The 18,877-nt window shown below is 34.0% G+C and overlaps 1 protein-coding gene across 2 annotated transcripts in view; it reads left to right on the top strand.

The window, feature by feature from the left end:
* Positions 1-8,158, top strand: part of ACVR1C (activin A receptor type 1C) — a 74,215-nt gene extending 66,057 nt beyond the window's left edge. Inside the window, exon 9 of one of the 2 annotated variants that reach the window (XM_008525444.2) lies at positions 1,556-8,158. In XM_008525444.2, the coding sequence (XP_008523666.1) occupies positions 1,556-1,681 (126 nt within the window). In that variant the 3' untranslated portion in view covers positions 1,682-8,158. The remainder of the gene's footprint in view (positions 1-1,555) is intronic. The other variant, XM_070579823.1, reaches the window with a different exon arrangement.
* The last annotated feature ends 10,719 nt before the right edge of the window (positions 8,159-18,877 follow it).

Raw genomic sequence — 18,877 nt, 5'->3', positions numbered from 1 at the left:
ATTTTCTCTAAACACCCTAATGGTATTATTCCACTGTCTTCTGGCTTCCATTATTGACTGTTGAGAAGTCAACTAATATTTGTTTCTTTTTAGTTAATTTATCTTTCCTTTCTGACTACTTTAAGAATTTCCCTATGTTGTTAGTATTTTGCAGTTTCTCTATGAGGTTTTGGTGTAGATGTCTCTTGATTAATCTTGGTTGGAACTTTTGGACTTTCTAATTCTGAAGATTTGTGACTTTTCTCAGTTCTAGAAAATTCTGAGCCATTATCTCTTCAAATACTTCCTCCTTTCATTGTCTCTATTGCCCATTTTTAGAGAACTCATTGCAGACATGTTAGACCTTTCATTTTACTTTTCTTGTCTCTTAGTCTCCCCTATTTTCCATGTTTGTGTCTTTATGCATCATCTTTCCTATTTATCTTCCATTTCATTAGTTCTGTCTTTAGATGTGTCTAATCTGCCATGTAACTCATCCATTTAGTTTTTTATTTTAATGGCTATATTTTTCAGGTCAAGAAGCTTTACTAGCACTTTTTAAAAAATATTGTTTTTTTACTTATATTTTGAATTTCCACTTCGCTTCTTAAAAATGTATTTTTATAGACTGATTTTATATTTTATACCATTTAATTCTAGCACCTTGTGTTTTGATGGGTCTGATTTTACTGTGTTGTTTCAGTTGACTCTTGCTTATGATACTTTATTTCCTCATGTGCTTGTGAATTTTCATTATGAGCTCAGACTTACTGCAACATTTTCAGGCCTGGGTTTGATTTTTTCTTTACCAAGAGCCAAGACTTAGACAATTTTCTTTACAAAGTTCCTTCTAAGACTACTTCATCCTCACACTCAGGACTTTGTGAACATCTTGATCTGACACCTTCTGTGTGCTTTGGGCTATGCTTCTTGTCTTTCGCATGTAGTCCATCATTTCTGAAATTCTAGACTCTGAGATCAGTGATGCCACCAGAGCGGCCTCTCAACTTCAGCGATTTCTCATATCTCTGTGGACTTATGCATTCTCATTGTTTTCTCCTCAGAGTATTTATCTTATTTATTTACCAGTTCACTTATACTGATGTTTTTTAATTCAGAATTTTTGATATTTATACTTAGATCATTATTTTATTGTGGCATAATTTACATATGGTAAAATTCACAAACTTTAGTAGACAGACTGATGAATTTTTTATACAATGTATACAAGTGTGTACTTACCATCCAGGTTGATATACAGAGAATTTCCAACCCACTCATATCCCTTTTTGTGTTTCATGTCCCTTCTTAGAAGATTTTAAAAGATAGCCATTCTACCATATTCCCAGAAATCAATGGATTGAATTTTCAATTAAAAGTTAGCCTCTATAAGATTAATAAATGTGTTTTGACAGGATTTTTGATGGAGTTTTGCCCTAATTTCCTTCTCATATTGTTTTAAGTTTACTATTTCTTCATCAGAGCCTAGCATCAATTTCTGGGTTTGTGGTTTTGCTTCTCTTGCACTCTGTTTTGTGTGAGTAGCTAAAATCTTTGATCTCTTTCTCTCTTAAAGGCACTCCGAGTCATGGGGAGAATAATGCGCGAGTGTTGGTATGCCAATGGGGCAGCCCGCCTAACCGCCCTCCGTATTAAGAAGACTATTTCTCAACTTTGTGTCAAAGAAGACTGCAAGGCCTAATAATGACAATCGTGTAAAAAAGAAATCTCTCACAGCTTTCTTTCTCATTTTCCCTCTTTATGTGAATGTTTGCCTTTTTTGTTGTTGTTCTACCTCAAAGATAATACAGTACAGTATTTAAGTGCCCAAAGGCAGCATGAAAAAATAACTCTCAAGTCAAGCATGGGCAGGAGCTGACTTCATCCACTCTCTGTGTTGTCTTTAATTTTATTTTGAAAAGCAATACATTAACTCATCTTTTTATTTAATAAGAAGGATATTATAAAAGTGTAAAATAAGCTATATAAAAATAATAAAAGTTATTAAGGTTTTATTTTACTTGAATCAAGAGCATATGAATGAATAGGAAACAAAAAGGTAAAAACACATTTTTTTCCTGAGATAAAAACACATTCATTAAAAATGTGAACTAGAGCATGTTATGTCTAGACAAAACTTTAGATCATACCATCTATGGTTTTCTCTATTTCGTTTAATTAAGTAGAATCTTTAAAAAAATAAATATTGCTCTGAACTTTAGTATATAAAACAAGTAAAAATGGCGCTGCTTGGTTGGAAGATAGAAGTGAGGTCAGAGGTCACTTACTTGGTCTCCCTTCCCCCTGTGTCCCTACTCCTCATAATCCACCACCACAGCAGCCTCTCAGGCAAACAGTTTGAAAGCCACTAAAATTGTTACTTCCTCTCATTTACAAATGAGATAGCTGACATCTTAAGGCATTGAGAAATGTTCCAAAGTCACATAGCTAATGGTAGAGCCGGCAGTAGGTCCAAATCCTGTGGTAATCCACACTGTGGAGTTAGCTAGCTTCCTACTTTCCCTTTAATTCCCATAGTGCTTTTCTCCTTATGCAGAAACAACAACTTTCATCATGGTATTTGTGGTTTAGTCAAACAGAAGACAAATTGAGTTATTTTGCTGAATCATAATGGACCTGCATGAACTCTCAAGACAATATCCATTGAGATTTTCCTCACAGAAATTTCATAGTCACCCTCTAGAGGAATATTGTTTTCGAATACTTCCAGAGATTAATCAAGCATGAAGATCCATTGTCAGAAGATGTCTTTAAGATGCATTTCAGAGGTCCCTACTACTTTTGCACATACACTTTTAGAAAGAAAAGAACAGAAAGAGGAAACTAGGAGATATTTTGAGAAAAACTGATAAAACTCTTAAATGACGTACAACCACTAAACCCTACAGAGGTATCAGTTAACTGTGGAGAGATAACCACCTCCCCTTTCAAAATGAGCTAGTGGGCGCAGAAGAAAGCTCGTGATCATTTGCTTTTATTCTACTTCCTGTGGAGACGGACAAATTCAGCGATAAGTTCTGAATAATACATGGAACATTAAATATTTCCTTCAAAGCTTTGGTGAAGGAGATTGAACATGGTATCTTTTATTATTCTAAAATGTTCTTTCCTAAACTCTATTCCTTAGAACACTCTTCTGCTGAGATGAACGAAGACCAAAAGCGTTCTTTGATAGATTCTTGAAAAGTGATACTGCACTTTCACATATCATATGCTTTGAGGAGTCTAGCAGTAAAGAAATTTACTTGAATTTCTTTAAACTGGGCTTCCTCATTATTTGACCATGGAACCCTTTTGTTAAGAGCAGGGGAAACCTTTTGCTATCACAAATTTTAGGGTTCCACAAAGCACAACTTGGGTAACAGTATTCTAAAGGATATACCTAGTATTTTCACGTAGAGCACAATCTAGTGATCACACTTCATTTCGCTATGGAAATATGTTACTGACCCTGTCTTCATTTGACTGGTATGAGATATCGAAGGCAAAACTCTGACACCTGTGGTTTGCGTATACTTTTGCTCCCATTCATGCAGTTATCCATTCATTAAATAATATGGAGCCCCCATATCTTCCTTGCCACAATGTTGGGTCCCATAGGGAGATGAAAAGTTGGATAAGTTCTGCCCTCAGGGATTTTAAAGTCTAATTTGGGAATGGGAATAGGGATGTGGGTGTGTAGGGGAAGGAAGTAAATTGGCAAATAGGTATAATACAAAGTAGGATGTCTTGAGTTCTATATGACAGTGGGTTTTGAAAATTACTTTTAATTTGCATCACATTTAGAAAATATCTTTATTTGGCTATTCCAGACAATCTAAATTATATAATAAGTTTTAAAAGTGCATATGTGGAGGGATTTTAAAAAGAGCTATGTGAAGGGGTAGTCTTGCTTATGCTTGTTAGTTTGATTTCTCATAGATTGTTTCTGCATATATGAGAATGAAATTATTTATTTACTATGGTCATACTATAGTTTCAAATAAACAAGAATAATATTTCCTGTTTTATTCATTTATGTTGGGTAAATATACTTATTTAATTTTTAGGAGAGGATGTTTTAACATTTTCCTTGACATAATGTTTTGTAATCTATTTGAAAGTGTCTGAATATAATTCCATATTTTTATTAGTTCAACTTTAACTTTAGAGAAATCTGTACATTTTGAGATATTTTTCTTGTTTTTGTGTTGGTTAACTATAACTCCTAACTGAATGGTCTTATATTTCAATTACCACGTACATTTTTTAAGAAAATGGGTAGGTTAACAGAAATGACAAGGAAAACTTAAAAGTTCTAATTTTTCCTTGACACTCAACATGATTATAAGTAGAAAAGGCTCACTTAGAAAAATAGGATAAAGTTTAGAGCATAAGTCAAATTTTCTGTATATACCTATGCTGTCAAACTTCTTATTCTTTGTTTTTGATGGAGTCTTATTGTATAATATTTATTTCTTTTGAATTGTGTTATAAGCAAAAAATACTCTTCCTAGGCTCAAAGTGTCAGTGTTCTTTGCTCCTTTCACATATTTTGGCTTTGGGTGTAATATAAAGCTTGGGAAAATGCTATTTATGAAATTTCAGTACTGTATAAAATGGTGATGGAGTTTGTATGCAGCATCACTTCCTTAAAATAAGGGAAACATTGTTTGTTGTCAATATTTCAGCATGAACTTGTTGCCTTATAAGCTATGCATTTAAGTGTGTAATTGGTACAGATTCTGTTGTGTGCTTTCTTCTATGTCTAAAATATTTGGCATGTCACATCTAGAATTCTTAATTTATGTTCTGACTTGAAAGTTAAGTGAAACATGACTGTGTCGTGCACTATTTTAGGCGTAGCACTTGTTTTTCATCTTTATACTTTCAATTAACTTTGCATTTTAAATTTCCATGATTGTATGAAAATAGTAACCCAATCGCAGTGTCTGAAGACTTCCAAATCAGCTTTTGTTTTAAAATGAAAATCTACAATATATTCATTAGGTTAGAAGTTCCATAATAATTTATTATTTTTAATACTTCTACTTTAGTAGAATTATTAAACAAAACAAAACTACTTGTACTATGCTGGAATTTTGCCACCATGTGACTTACTGGGGCAGAGAAAACTCAGGGCTATCTAGAGTTTATGCAAGAGTACCAAGGAACCTACTTAGCAAATCACACGAAAGCAGGGAGCCCACGTTTGCCATTACGCAAAATTCAACTTAAAATTGCTTGGCAGAGAATAGTTTTTGATTACTTATAAGATAAATGTGGAAATGTATTTTGTTTATATAAATTTATTTAAAATATGAACATTTTATTTCCCATCGGGAAATTAAGAAAGTAACAGTAGCAAATGAGTAAAGCTGATGGCAATTGATGTCTTCTGTAATCATTTCGTTAAATAAATTTACAAAAACAAAATTTTAAGTTACTTGGAAATGGTTAGGAATTAGTATCTTAAAATGGTATCGTTGTGGTTTTAGAAGATATTCTAAATATCTTTTCTTTTGTGAAACATACTGTTCTCTGTTTGACAATGCTTTGTTTGAGGTCCCTCCACAAGCTTCTACCTACATGGACTTTATGTACTATTTAGTGAAGACAGTAATCTCTTTGCTCCTGAGGGCCTCTTCCAAACAGAAAAAAAATCAGTTGGAATATAAAAATTTCATAAAAATATTAATATTAAATAGAATTTCTATAATATAGTTTTTCAAAGTGTTTTAATGCAAATTTTCTGATATTTGACTTTTGTTTTTTCCTCTAGCTTTTCTTTTATGTTTCATTATTTCTCTTACCTCCTTTTAAAACATTCCCTCACTCTTTTAAAATTATCTTTAGTCTCTAATTTTGAGAATAACCAGCTATTATTTAACCTAATCATTCTAGTGTTTATCCTTCTATGAAAGAGAATCCCTTGGTGGTCTAGATTATTTCAGATGTGTCACACACAGAAACAAAAACCAGAATTTGGAAATTGTAAAGGATATAAGAGACTTTACAATTCAATTTCTATATTTTATAGATGAAGAAACCAAGGATCAGAGATTAAATGACTGCTAGTTATTTGCAGAACTGACAGGAGCACTGAATGGTGACACCCACCGCAGTGCCCTCCCATATCCAACGTTTACTAATTAAGAAATAATTAGCATACATCGTAACCTACTTTGAATGTACACGAACATAATGTGCTGTTTAATGGTGATGATCAAATCCCACTTCTCTTTTTATTTCTGCTAAAATAGTTTGTTCACTCATGGTGAGGTCAGTGAGAGAAACTAAAATAGGCTCACGAAGAATTGTGAAATATTTGCCAAGTTAGGTAGGCAACTATTGGAGTGCTGAATAAAATTTAGGAATTGTGAGAACATAGAATTTCTTAGTGCAAGTAATGGTAAGAGACTCTTCATGACTCTTTTCCCCTCTTAGCTGTAGGAATTGTTCTGTCTCTTTATGCGTTGGAACGGGAGTGAAAGGTGATTTGGTAGTTGAATTTGGGACCATGTCTAGTAGCATATTATTTCTTCTCACTCTTCTTAGTTTCTCATTAGTTTATCTTTGGCATTCATTTTCTTTCAGTACATTAAAAAATTTTTGCAGGATTTCATCAACTCCAACAATCAGTCTATAATTCCTGTTTGTCTAATATTCTTGCCCCTGTTCAGATTGCTACACACTGGACTTCTTAACAAGATTTCAATTTCCTATACCCCTGTATGAAAGATTTCGTCTCATGCCTCCTCCAGTAATTTTTCACTTGTCACGATGAAGAGGATATTCATTAATGGCAGAGAAGACTTTCTTTTAAATTTTAAAAAGACTAGCAATCTAGTTATACTCTAGCTTTTAGCTAACATATAAGAAATGTCTACTTTTGCCTTAATGCTAAATTCCACTTAAGAGATGGTGACTTGGGCAGAGAATGTGAAATACGTATCCCATAATGTGATTGCTAAATTTATTTTTGCTGTTTCATACTATTCCTTTGTTGTGCTTTGGCTATCTTTTTAAATTAAGCCGTTACATCATATGGTTTGGAAGATAATATTATATCAAAGTTAGGTAATAATCCTTATTTTAAAATCTCTCTATTAAGAACTGCCTGGATACTTCTTAATTCAGTTGTAGGTTAGTACAACATTTGGGAGAACAGGAGCTCTATCTCATCCTAGATTTTAATATTTTCAGATATGACTATATTTTCTTATCATTTGTTCATGTTTTCCTACAAGAAGTTTTTTCTTTCCAGATCTAACAGTTTTAACTGCACGATTTTTACCCTGGGCTACGTGAACCTGAATGTTAACACAGCCCTAAGAATCTGAATATATTAGGAAATTAGCCTATACCGAGGGTCACCACATCCAGCTGTGCATGTTGTGCTCCCCACGAAAGTACTCTCAGCTGAGGGGCAGGTAGGGCTGAAATCCAACCTGCAATTGGCTCCTCAACTCAGAAATATTTTTATATTTTGCAAAAAGCACCTTATGTGCTTATATATCTTCAGGAAATGGCCCTGCTTACATATCTTCCGAAAATGAGAGTTAAAATTTCAAAATAGTTCTTGACATCTGCAGATTGAATAGAGAAATTAGAAAAAAATACTTTAGATTTTCATCCTAGCATTCCCAAGAGATCAAAAGAAATTACATGTTTGTCCTGTTGGTTTAACTTTTTGACCCAATCTGCAGCAAGACATATGGACTCTAATTTTGATATCTCAGTTGAGTTTTCATCTCCTGTGCAAACCTATTCATTGACTTTGCCTGCAAGGAGGAAATTGCATCCCTAAGTTCTGTCTAACTAATGCAGGCATAAAATGAGATTTACCAATATGTCTATTTCTTCCAATAGGCTGAATACAAGTAATTAAATATTCTAAAAATCGAACTCTTTTTTTCCTCTTTATATAAAACAAGGGTATCTGAGCCAAAATATTAAATTCTAGTTCATTTTCACGATGACTCCTGTCGAGCTCTTATACTCTTCTGCTCCTAGACTAAAGAAAATTATTCAAACTTAATCTGTGTTTCAGGTTTTAAAATGTCCTAAAAACAGAAAATCAGATTCAAATCTCAAAAGAAAAAAAGGAATTTTGGATTGACTTTCAAAGTACTAATACTAATTATACTTTTCTTTTGGTAGTGTGACTTTTCTTATACCTAAGAACATATTGTAAATGTCAAAACCATTGCATTTTGACATTGCAAAGCATGCCTTGAACTCTTGAACTACTGTGAAAAGAGTCACTGTTGTAAGGACTTATTGTAAGCTAGCTAATATTCTTAAGTATGTAAAAAGAGGTTACCTTTCAAGAGACAGGCCCAAATGAATGTATATAAGGAATATGAAGAAATAAATCAGGTTTTAAAATAAGAATTGGGCAATAAATTGTATCAAAAAATATGCAGATGGCAATTTTGGTAGTTGTAATTTAGTTGTTGAAGCTGAAGAGAATTCCAAAATCCAAAGAGAAATGAATGATATTCAGATGTTTCATTAATTTCTAGTCTGTGGAAATATGCATTTTATAGTAATATATATATATATATATATATACTTATTTTGTTTAGAAATAATAGTATTTTAGAATTTAGTAAGAACTCAATGATAGCCTTCATACCAAAATGTTTAACTTTACCAACAGCAAGTCATAAAAGTATTTATTTTAAAGCTTTTTTAATATTATTGCATAACTTTCAGCTGCCTCTAGATGTAAATACGTATCTGCCTAAATGTTATATTTTTATGTATGCATTTTCTGAAAATGTATTGTTTTGTAAAGTGGCAAATATAATAAATTAAGCACTCCTTGCACTTGTTTCTGTGAAGCATATAGAGCTCTATTTTAAATAAAAAGGAAATGTGTCATATTTTGGTTTCTGTACAATTATGTCCTATTATTTTTAAATTGTATTTATATTCATATGCAGTGTATGGAGGGCGTTTTGGAATGTCACTGCTGGCTCCGGTGGGCACTGGGATTTTGCGTCTTTCTTCCTGGAAGTGACACTTGCTTCTTCAACAGCCGTTTCTCTACATGACACTTAGGACCATAGTCTTTGTTTTCTTTTTCCTGTAGAGTAACCATTCTTTGCACTTATGTAAGCATTTATTGAAAGACTTAATGGCTTGTCCTGCTCTCAGGCTAAAAATAGCTTCCTTCACATTTAAAAAAAAAAATCCTAAACACTCACGTGATCTACAAGCACCCTCAGGATACGGAATCTGACAACCTCTCTGCTTTCATTTCCGGTATCCCCCCACCTCCACCTTCAGCTCTTCTCCAGAGTTGTGCTTCTTGCTGTTGCTTGAACTTGCCATACACTTGCCTGATCCACGGGACTTGCTCTATTCCATCTGCCTGGAATACTCTTCCTCCAGATATGTGTATGGTTTAGGTCTTTGTTAAAATACCATCACCAAATGGGTTCTTCTTTGCCATCCTTTCTAGAGTAACACCCTTTGTCATTCACTATCCACTTAGCTTGTTTTATTTTTCTTTATATCACTTTGCATTAACTGGCATTATATTATATCATATATCTTATGTATACGGTATCACAATGACTAAATCCTTGAGCACTAGAATTAGGAGTCATTTCACTTAAGTCTGAAGATACAGTTTTAAAACATTGAGTAATATATTGTTTTGCACAGTGAGATATACTCCATGGAAGTCATTATCCCCTCCCTCCACAACCCCCCCCCCCCCCGCAAATGTCTGTAATAAACCTCAAGGGATAGTTATATGCCCCATCAATAATAGTGTAGGGGCCCGCCCGGTGGCACAGCGGTTAAGTTTGCACGTTCTCGGCAGCCCCAGGTTCGCCGGTTCAGATCCCGGGTGCGGACTTGGCACTGCTTGGCAAAAAGCCATGCTGTGGTAGGTGGCCCACATATAAAGTAGAGGAAGATGGCACGGATGTTAGCTCAGGGCCAGTCTTCCTCAGCAAAAAGAGGAGGATCAACAGTAGTTAGCTCACCGCTAATCTTCCCCCCCCAAAAAAATAAAAGAAAAAAGAACAGTTTAGCCAAATTCATAGTGGTTGTTCCAGAATGACATTATGAGAAAATTAGGTTGTTTGCTTTAATTCCCAACTCTACCAAGTTGATATTTTCTAGGACTTAGCCCAAGAGAGACAGAACACTGCTTTGATTTTACTTTTGTTATGGGTTCTTAAGTTCTTCTGCTGCTTCATTTTTTTTCCACTTTTGGGACAGTTTTGTTAATGTGTCCTCATTTTCTTGCATTAAATGGGTACTAACCAGATTCAAAGCCAAATATTGTTGATCAGCAGTCATTAAGTCAAGTTCTCATCTGTCCTCGTTAGCTTCTTCATGGAGTTGTAGAGAAAGGCAAAATATTTATTTTATGGCAATCTAAATTGTGGCACCTGTGCGTGAAATTTTATAAAAATGCTTCAGTTTCAGCAGGACGAGTTGTAGTTCGTGTTTTCTTCAGTTGTAATTTTTTAATAACTTTTCAGCATTTTTATTTTTTAACACCTTGTGCAAAAGGTGGTGAACATTCATGTTGATGAAATAATTTACCTAATGAGTGAACTTTAAATTGGATAGTTGCTTTTTTCTCTTAGGATAGATTCCTGGAGATTAGGGGATCACTAAAGCCAGGTTGTTTTATGGGGTGTTCTAAAAGTGAGATTTTTAAGAAATGCTCTGTGACTTTTAGAGGAAATATATGTATGTTGTGGTTAAGGAGAGTTATTAAAACTTTGAATAGGTTTTTTTAAATCTATTTAATGAGAAACATATTTCTATAGAGAGGGTCTTTTGTTAATGCCGTCTCTAACAAAATTGTAATTACAATCACTTCTATAATTAGAGTAGGTTAAAATTCTTTTCCCCTCAAATATTAGTCAACAAATCTTTATCAAATATTGCCGTTAAGTGCACAGTATCATTAACAGTCTTTGTAGGTGATGCTAAGAAAACAAAAAGCTCCTGCATTTGAGAAGATGATCTGTTTAGGAAGGCAAGGCATGCACATGAAGAGCAATCTAAACTTAGAAGCTAGTAATACAAGAGATGTCATAGGAAGAAAATCATTAAGGCTGAGTGTGGGTATAGATGTTAAATGATAACAAAGACATGGAGATGAGATATAAGTTAAGTTGGAGGATTCAAGAAAATCAATGAGTCGATGCTGTAGAATGGGAAAGATTTGTAGACGTGGAATAGACAGAGAAGCCCCTGGTTAGGAAAAATGTCTGAAACAAAGGTAGGAACGCTCACGACAGTGAGTAACCTACAGAACTAGAATGGGGGGTTTGTATAAGGTTCAGGTTGCAGCATTTAAATTTGATCCTGCCTTTGAGGGACATTGAAGGGTTTAAAGCGGCAAAGATAATGTGAAGTTGGTATTTAATAAAGGCAGTAGAGTTACCTTCTTAGGAGATTTATCAAAGAAACCTGAAGATTCCACTATTACCTCTCTTCCCTAATTGGTGAATATTTAAAGATAGGAGACAGGTGAAGAATTTCAAGATGAGCTGTACAGTTGGTGCAATGTAGGTATCTTTATATGGTGCTTTTCTTCTAGTTTTTAATGTGTCTGAAAAGTAAAGTAAAATGTATTCATAAGGAAGAGAAAACAAATTAAATATTAAAGATTGCATCTTTAATAACTTAGTTGTATCGCAAATATGACTCAGGGAATTTCAACATACACACACACAGCCACAATCATTTAAAAAGGTCTACCTCAGGGACTGGCCCCGTGGCTGAGTGGTTAAGTTCGCGCCCTCCGCTACAGGCGGCCCAGTGTTTCGTTGGTTCGTATCCTGGGCGTGGACATGGCACTGCTCATCAAACCATGCTGAGGCAGCGTCCCACATGCCACAACTAGAAGGACCCACAACGAAGAATATACAACTATGTACTGGGGGGCTTTGGGGAGAAAAAGGAAAAAAATAAAATCTTTAAAAAATAAAAAATATAAAAAATAAATATAATATAAAAATTATACAAAATATAATAAAAAATAATATAAAAAATAAAAAAATAAAAAAAATAAAAAGGTCTGCCTCATAATTCTATCTGCACATCAGGAAATTTCCAGGTGCCACTGAACCATGCACAATAAATTTCAAATATAATCAAATTGGGTTTAGAGATACTAACGGTAATTTCATAGAAGAACCCTTGCTTCAGCAACTTAGGAAATTCCACTTGATTTTCTTTTGAGTGTTACTCCACTGTGCTTGAAGTTCTTCATTTGAACTCTTCTTAACAAGAAGCAGGTGGTTAAATGTGGGCGCCGTTTAACGTTTACTCAAAACATTCCAAACACAATGCACTTTTGTCCTCTGAATGTCAACCGTCTCTCTCTTCTCTCTCATAGCCTGGCCTTCCTTGGCCTTTTGATTTGACCTCACTACATCCCTGACAGGAGAATTGGTTCAAAAGCATTTACCTGCTAGAAAGCATTAGACTATTTTTATAATCTTCCAGCTAATGCTTTTAATGTAGGCAACCGCTGGTTATTGAAGCTGTTTAAGAAAAGGGAACTGCTGAGTTGGCTTTTTATTTTTAAACGGAGAAACACAAGGTGACACTATCGCATGAGATGTAAGTGAACCAGAACGAGGAAATACAGCCTAGTTTTCTGCACAGAGCAAAAGCAAGACTTTGCAAAACACATTTCAATTCTATACCACAATCTGGATCTATGCTTTTATATAATACATGAACTAGTTCATGAAATGCACCTTTCCCTCTAAGTCAGCTTTCCTTTTACCAGAAATGTACGGGTGACGTCGTGAACCTCTCACTGAGAATCCATTTGCTGCGAAGTACTTATTGAATAACCAAAATTTACAGTCGGGTAGGAAGAAGGCAGTCAGAAATACACAGATGTGGCTCTTTATTTCTTCTTTCCTTTCTGAAACAAACTTTTGTAAAAGTAGGGTACGTTTTCTGTCCGCATCTCAGCTCTGCCTGTTCACTCCTTCATCCACCGCCATAGACCTTTTGTTCTCATTGCTCCTCTAAAACTGCCTCCTCTCTGCTCGTCAGTGACCTTACACAGCCTTGTGCAAAGAACATTTTACCCTTTTCTTTCTTGGTCCCTCTAGGATCTTTGACACAGAATGTCCTCTCTTGGAATTATTTTTCTTATTTTCTGAAATATCCCTTTCTCCTGGTTCTCCTCCTCCCACCTCTTCTTCTCTTTCTCAGTGTTCTTCACGTATTTTCCTTTCTTTGTGTGTCCCTAAAATGCTAATATTTACCCAGGATTCTGGTTCTGGCTCCCTTCATCCTAAGCATTCCTTCTCGGTGATCTCATCTACCCTTTTGTTCCAGACTTCTTTTACAAGATCCAGTCCTAATTTCCAGGTGCTTCTTGATGTGTTCATGTGGACATGTCACAGTTACTTTGGACTCAAATGTCGAAATGTACTTTTTTGTGTCTGACTTCTTTTACCTAGCATAATGTTTTTGAGATTCATTCATGTTGTTAGATGTATCCACAGCTTGTTCTTTTGTATTGCTGGGTACAATTCTATTGTATTACCATATCACAACTTGTTTATCCATTTACCTGTTGGACATTTGGATTTTTCAAATTTGGAGCTATTATGAATAAATCTGCCATGAACATTCATGTGTAAGTATTTTTGTGGATATAATTTTCATTTCTTTTGGGTAAATACCTAGGAGTACAATTGGTGAAATTGTGAGTGGTCAAATGGTGAGTGGACACTGTTGTCCAGAGTATTCATACCATTTACACTCTCACTATCAATGTCTGAGAGTAATAGTTGCTCCAGACCTCATTTTAGCTTTTCTAGTGGAAGTGCAGTAGTATCTCATTATTATTTTAAATTGCGCTGTCATGATAGCTAATGCATATTTAGCTTCTTTTCCTGTGATGATTGACTCATAAACTGTGAGGTACGTCAAAATATTTTGCCCGTTGTTTTTAATTGGTTGTTTGTTTTCTTATTATTGAGTTGAGTGTTCCTTACATAGTCTAGATACAAACATTTTGTCACAATGGACTCATTTTCTTCATGACAAACCTGTGCTGTTGCCTATGATCCTTCTTGTTCCACCCAACAACCAAGTCCTATTGTTTCTGCTTCCTTGGTATGTCTATCCCTTCTCTCCATCTTTATGCCACTACTGTTTTAGCTAATTTCCCCTCCTATATGTTTCCTCAGATAACATTAGCAATTATTCTAAATCGTAAGTATGATTGTTCTAAATCATAAAAAATAGGATAGGAGTGGGGGCAAAATCCCATTCTCCTTTTTACTTATCAAATAGGGATGTGCAAGTTCTGTATGCTTTGACCCATAGATCCCTGGGGAAAAAAACACATCTTCCCAGAAGTTCACAGTATTCCCCTGTGAACTGTCCTGGCTACCGGAATCAGTCTTCTGAGCCCAAATCTAGGTTTACTTATTGCTAGTATTGTCCTGAATTGTCTGTACTCCAAATGGTTTCTATCCTCTTCAATTTTTTGAGATTTGTTTTATAGCCAGAATATGGTTTATCTTGGTGAATATTCTGTGTGCACCTGAAAAGAATACGTATTCTGTTGTTTGTGCGTCTAGAGTTCTAAATATGTAAATAAAGTCACGTTACTTGATAGAGTTCTCAAGTCTTTTTGTCCCATCTGATTTCTCTAATCAATCACTGACAGAAAGGTGTGGAAGACTCCAACTATAATTATGGATTTGCTGGTTTTTCCTTTCATTCAGTCAGTTTTTGTTTATGTATTTTGAAGCTCTGTTTTTAGGTGCATTCACATTTAGATTTTATGTCTTCTTGATAATGGATCCTTTTATTATCATGATATATCTCTTCTTATGTCTCATAATAGTCTTATTCTGAAGTCCACTTTGCATGATATTAATATAGCCACTGCACCTTTCTTATGAATAGTGTTGGCATGTAATATATTTTTCCACCCTTTTACTTTAACATATATGTGTCTTTCTGTTTAAAGTGGATTTCTTATAGTTAGGTCTTACATTTTTATCTAGTCTGACAACCTCTGACATAAAAATTGGAGTGTGTAGACCACGTATATTTAATGTAATTGTCAATATGTTTGTTTTTAATTTATTTTATTACTTTGCTCTATTGTTTTTCTATTTGTCTCATCTGTTTTTTTTTCTCTTTTTTTCTTCTTATCTTACTTTGGATTAGTTCTGTGTTTTTAGTATTCTAATTTATTTCCTCTATAGTTTATTAGTGATATCTCTTTTTTAAGGGATTGTTCTAGAGTTTGCAATATGCATCATAATCTACCTTCAAATATTGTCATATCAGTTTACATATAATGTAATAATTTCACAAAATATATTTTTGTTTTCTCCCTCTTGTCCTTTGTGCTTTTGTTGTCATACAATTTACTTTTATATATATTATAATTTCACAGTATATTGATTTGATTTTTGCTTTAAACTGTCAGTTATATTTTAAATAATTAAATTAAAAATTTTTAAATGAGCGCTATTTTTTCCTAATATTTACTATATCTGCTGCTCTTCATTTCTTTGTGTAGATTTGAGTTTTAATCTATTATTCTCTTTATTCAGAAGATTTTTCTTTAACATTCCTTTTACAGCACTGAATTCTCTCAGCTTTTGTTAGTCTGAAAACACTTTCATTTTTGAAGAATATTTTCACTGACATACTGTTCTAAATTAACAGGTTTTTTTGTTTTTTGGTTGTTTTTGGGTTTTTTTGGTCGGTACTTTAAAGTGTTTCATAAGCTTCTAGTTTGCATGGTTTCTGATGAAGTCAGTGGTGATTCTTATCTTCCTCTGTTTGTGCTGTGCCCTTTTTTTGCTGTCGTAAAATTTTCTTTTTTCACAGGTTTTCAGCAATCTGATTATGATTATGATTATGATTATGATGGGCCTGGGTATGAGCTTTCTTTGCTTTTATCCTGCTTTTGTTTCATTGAACTTCTAGGATCTGTGTATGTATAGCTTTCACGAAATCTGGAAAATTTCTGGCCCTCACAATTTCTTCAGATTTTCTTCTACCTCATGCACTATCTTCCATTTTATAAGAAGCTTCAAATACATGTATATTACACAACTTGATATTGTTCCATTGGTAACTGAGGTTCTATTCATTTTTTCTGCTGCTGCTTTTCTCTCTGTGCTTCAATTTGATTCATTTCAATTGATTGTGATTTCAAGTTCCTTACTTCTTTCTTTTGCATTTTCCAATCTCCTGATATGCCCTTTTAGTGAGATTTTCATTTCAGATATTGTATATTTCAGCTCTAGAAGTATCATTTGGATCATTTTTATACCATTTCTTTTCTCATTATTTTCATGTGTACTTTTAATTCTCAAGCATATTTATAATAATTTTTAAAGTCTTGTTTTCCTCCGGGTCTGTTTCTTTTACTTGATTTTTCTCTTGTTTATGGATCATATTTTTCTTCTCATTTGCATGTCTAGCAATTTTTTTTTAGATGCTGGACATTGTAAAGCTTACATTATCGAGTGTCTGGATTTTATTGTCATCCTTTCTGGAGAATTGAAATTTGATTTAGAAGACATTCAAGAGGCTTGAAGAATAGTTTTGTCCTTTCAAGCCTTGTTTTTTAACCTTTGTTAGGGTAGGTCTAGAATAGCCCAACTCTAGGGCTAGTTTAACCATATTACAAAGATGTGACCCTCTTGAGATTTCAACTGAACGCCCTAGGTTTCAATAAGCTCTCTCCACTCTGTCTGGTCAGTACTCAAATATCTCCCAGCCCTGAGTGAGCTGTGGGAATTGTTCAGTTTACAGCTTCTCACTAACTGTTCTTTGCCTTGTCTCAAGAAGATTCACCTATGTAGCACTACTTAACATTAGTGAAAGACTCAAGGATACCTCAATACAGACTTTTGAAGCTATTTCTCTGTGAAACTCTCATCCTGTTCTGCAAATACGAGTTATCTTAACCTTCTCAAACTCTGATCTCCATCTCCTCAACTCCTTACTTCACTTGCCTCCTGGTTCCTCCTTTCTCCTCACAATCCTCCAGGAAGTGCCTCCAGGAAAAGATTCTGGGCAATAATGAGGATGCTTGTTTCATGGTTCTCTTGTTTCAGGGATTATAATTCTATGCTTTCTATTGTTGAATATCTTAAAAAATATATATATGTAATATAACATATATGATTATATAATATAAATATATAATATTTCATGTATATTTCACATATCTATTTTACACTTAACATTGTATATACATTTATTCATTTCAGATTATTAGCTGTTTATGGTAGGAGGGTAATTATAGTACCAGATAGTCTGTGATGGATGGAAGCAGAAGTTTCTTTTATTTTAAAATTTTTTAATGTATTATATTTGTTTTTCCAATTATTTACCAAAAGCCTTGTCTATTCTATGAACTAGGTCTTTTGAGACTGAATCAAGTCCACTGCAATGGAATAAGTACCTAAAATAAGATTTTGGACATGTTCAAAATTCAGTAAATTGTGTTTATAATATAAGGAGTGACTGGGGACAGGGAAGAAAAGAAAGATCACAGGAGCTTCATAATCATTTGTTCATGTTGAGGGGTTGATATAGACAGATGGTAGGAGTTGGTGAATGATAACTTTTGAGGGACAGACTACTTGTGAGAGGTGCAGACATCTCCAAAATTGTCCCTCTAATGTTTGGTTTCATTGTAGGCATAGCTTGACAGAAATATTTGGTATGGTACCTATATTACTTGGATCTTTAGTGTTACTTCTCTATGAAATTTGCAATTTTTACAAAACTCTAGAACAAAACCATTAATTATTATTCTAAATTAATGTAGGTGATTATATATACTTTCTACACTTCTATCTTATTTCCGATAGATACGATTTTTTCTCCTCTGGAATGGTGGGGGTTGGAGTGGCAGGTACCTGACATGCATCCTATTGTGGCACTTATGCTCCCCTTTCTTACTACCAGTTTTTCTTCTTTTCCTTTCTAATTGTGTATATTCTTCCATTTCTCACTCTTTGTTACTCAAGAAGCAGTAGATATTGGGAATTACAGTGATGAAGATTGGTTTAGAAGGAGAAAAAAATTCCTTTTTCACATGGCTTGGTCACCTCTGAATCATGACTCACACAAATCTAGCTTAAAGTATTTTGAGGCTAGATTCATGAAATCAGAGCTTGTTTATTGAAATTTAAGAAAGAATAACTCCAGGGGCAGGTTGACACAGTCCCCAGTGGCTTTCAGTACTATCATAATGTGCCTTCTTTCATGCCCACTCTAATGAAATAGGAATGCTGAATTACTGCATATTGATTTTGGCTTCAGTTGAGAGAGCTTATTTAAAAGCAGGATGGAGCAAAGAGATAATATGTGTTTGCTTAAGAATATACAGTGCACATCAATTGGATTATAAAAAAGACATAACATTTAACTTTTCTTGTATCTGTACTCCTTTTTCCTCCTGCTAGTTTCTCTGAAGGAAATATCTGCAAAATTGACCTTCAAGGTTACAGGAAATAGGCCCTGTTTCCAAAAATATATTTAAAAAATATTGTGCCCTATCATACAGACCATAGCAATACTTCTTAATTGTATTTTTCCTGGTCACTAATATTTTAAGAATCTGATGGCTTTTCTCCACATTAGAAATAATTATATGCACATATACACCTGTAAGATTTTACATTCAATCCAAGATATCTTTAAAGACCATGAATAGACCCCATGTTACGGCAGTATTTTGGATGAAGATAGAAAAGAAATGTATGTTTTGCTGGAGACAGGAAACTGACCTGTGTTGAACATCTATTTTTTTAATGTAAATTATTTCATTTAACTATTTAGAGGCAGACTGTATTTTTCAAAAATGGTGGCAATAATATATAGTTTTTTATTCTAG

This window comes from Equus przewalskii, chromosome 17, assembly GCF_037783145.1.
Source record: "Equus przewalskii isolate Varuska chromosome 17, EquPr2, whole genome shotgun sequence".
Taxonomy (NCBI): Eukaryota; Metazoa; Chordata; class Mammalia; order Perissodactyla; family Equidae; genus Equus; species Equus przewalskii.
The sequence above is the reverse complement of the archived record's forward strand: the minus strand, read 5'-3'. Positions and strand labels throughout refer to the sequence as shown.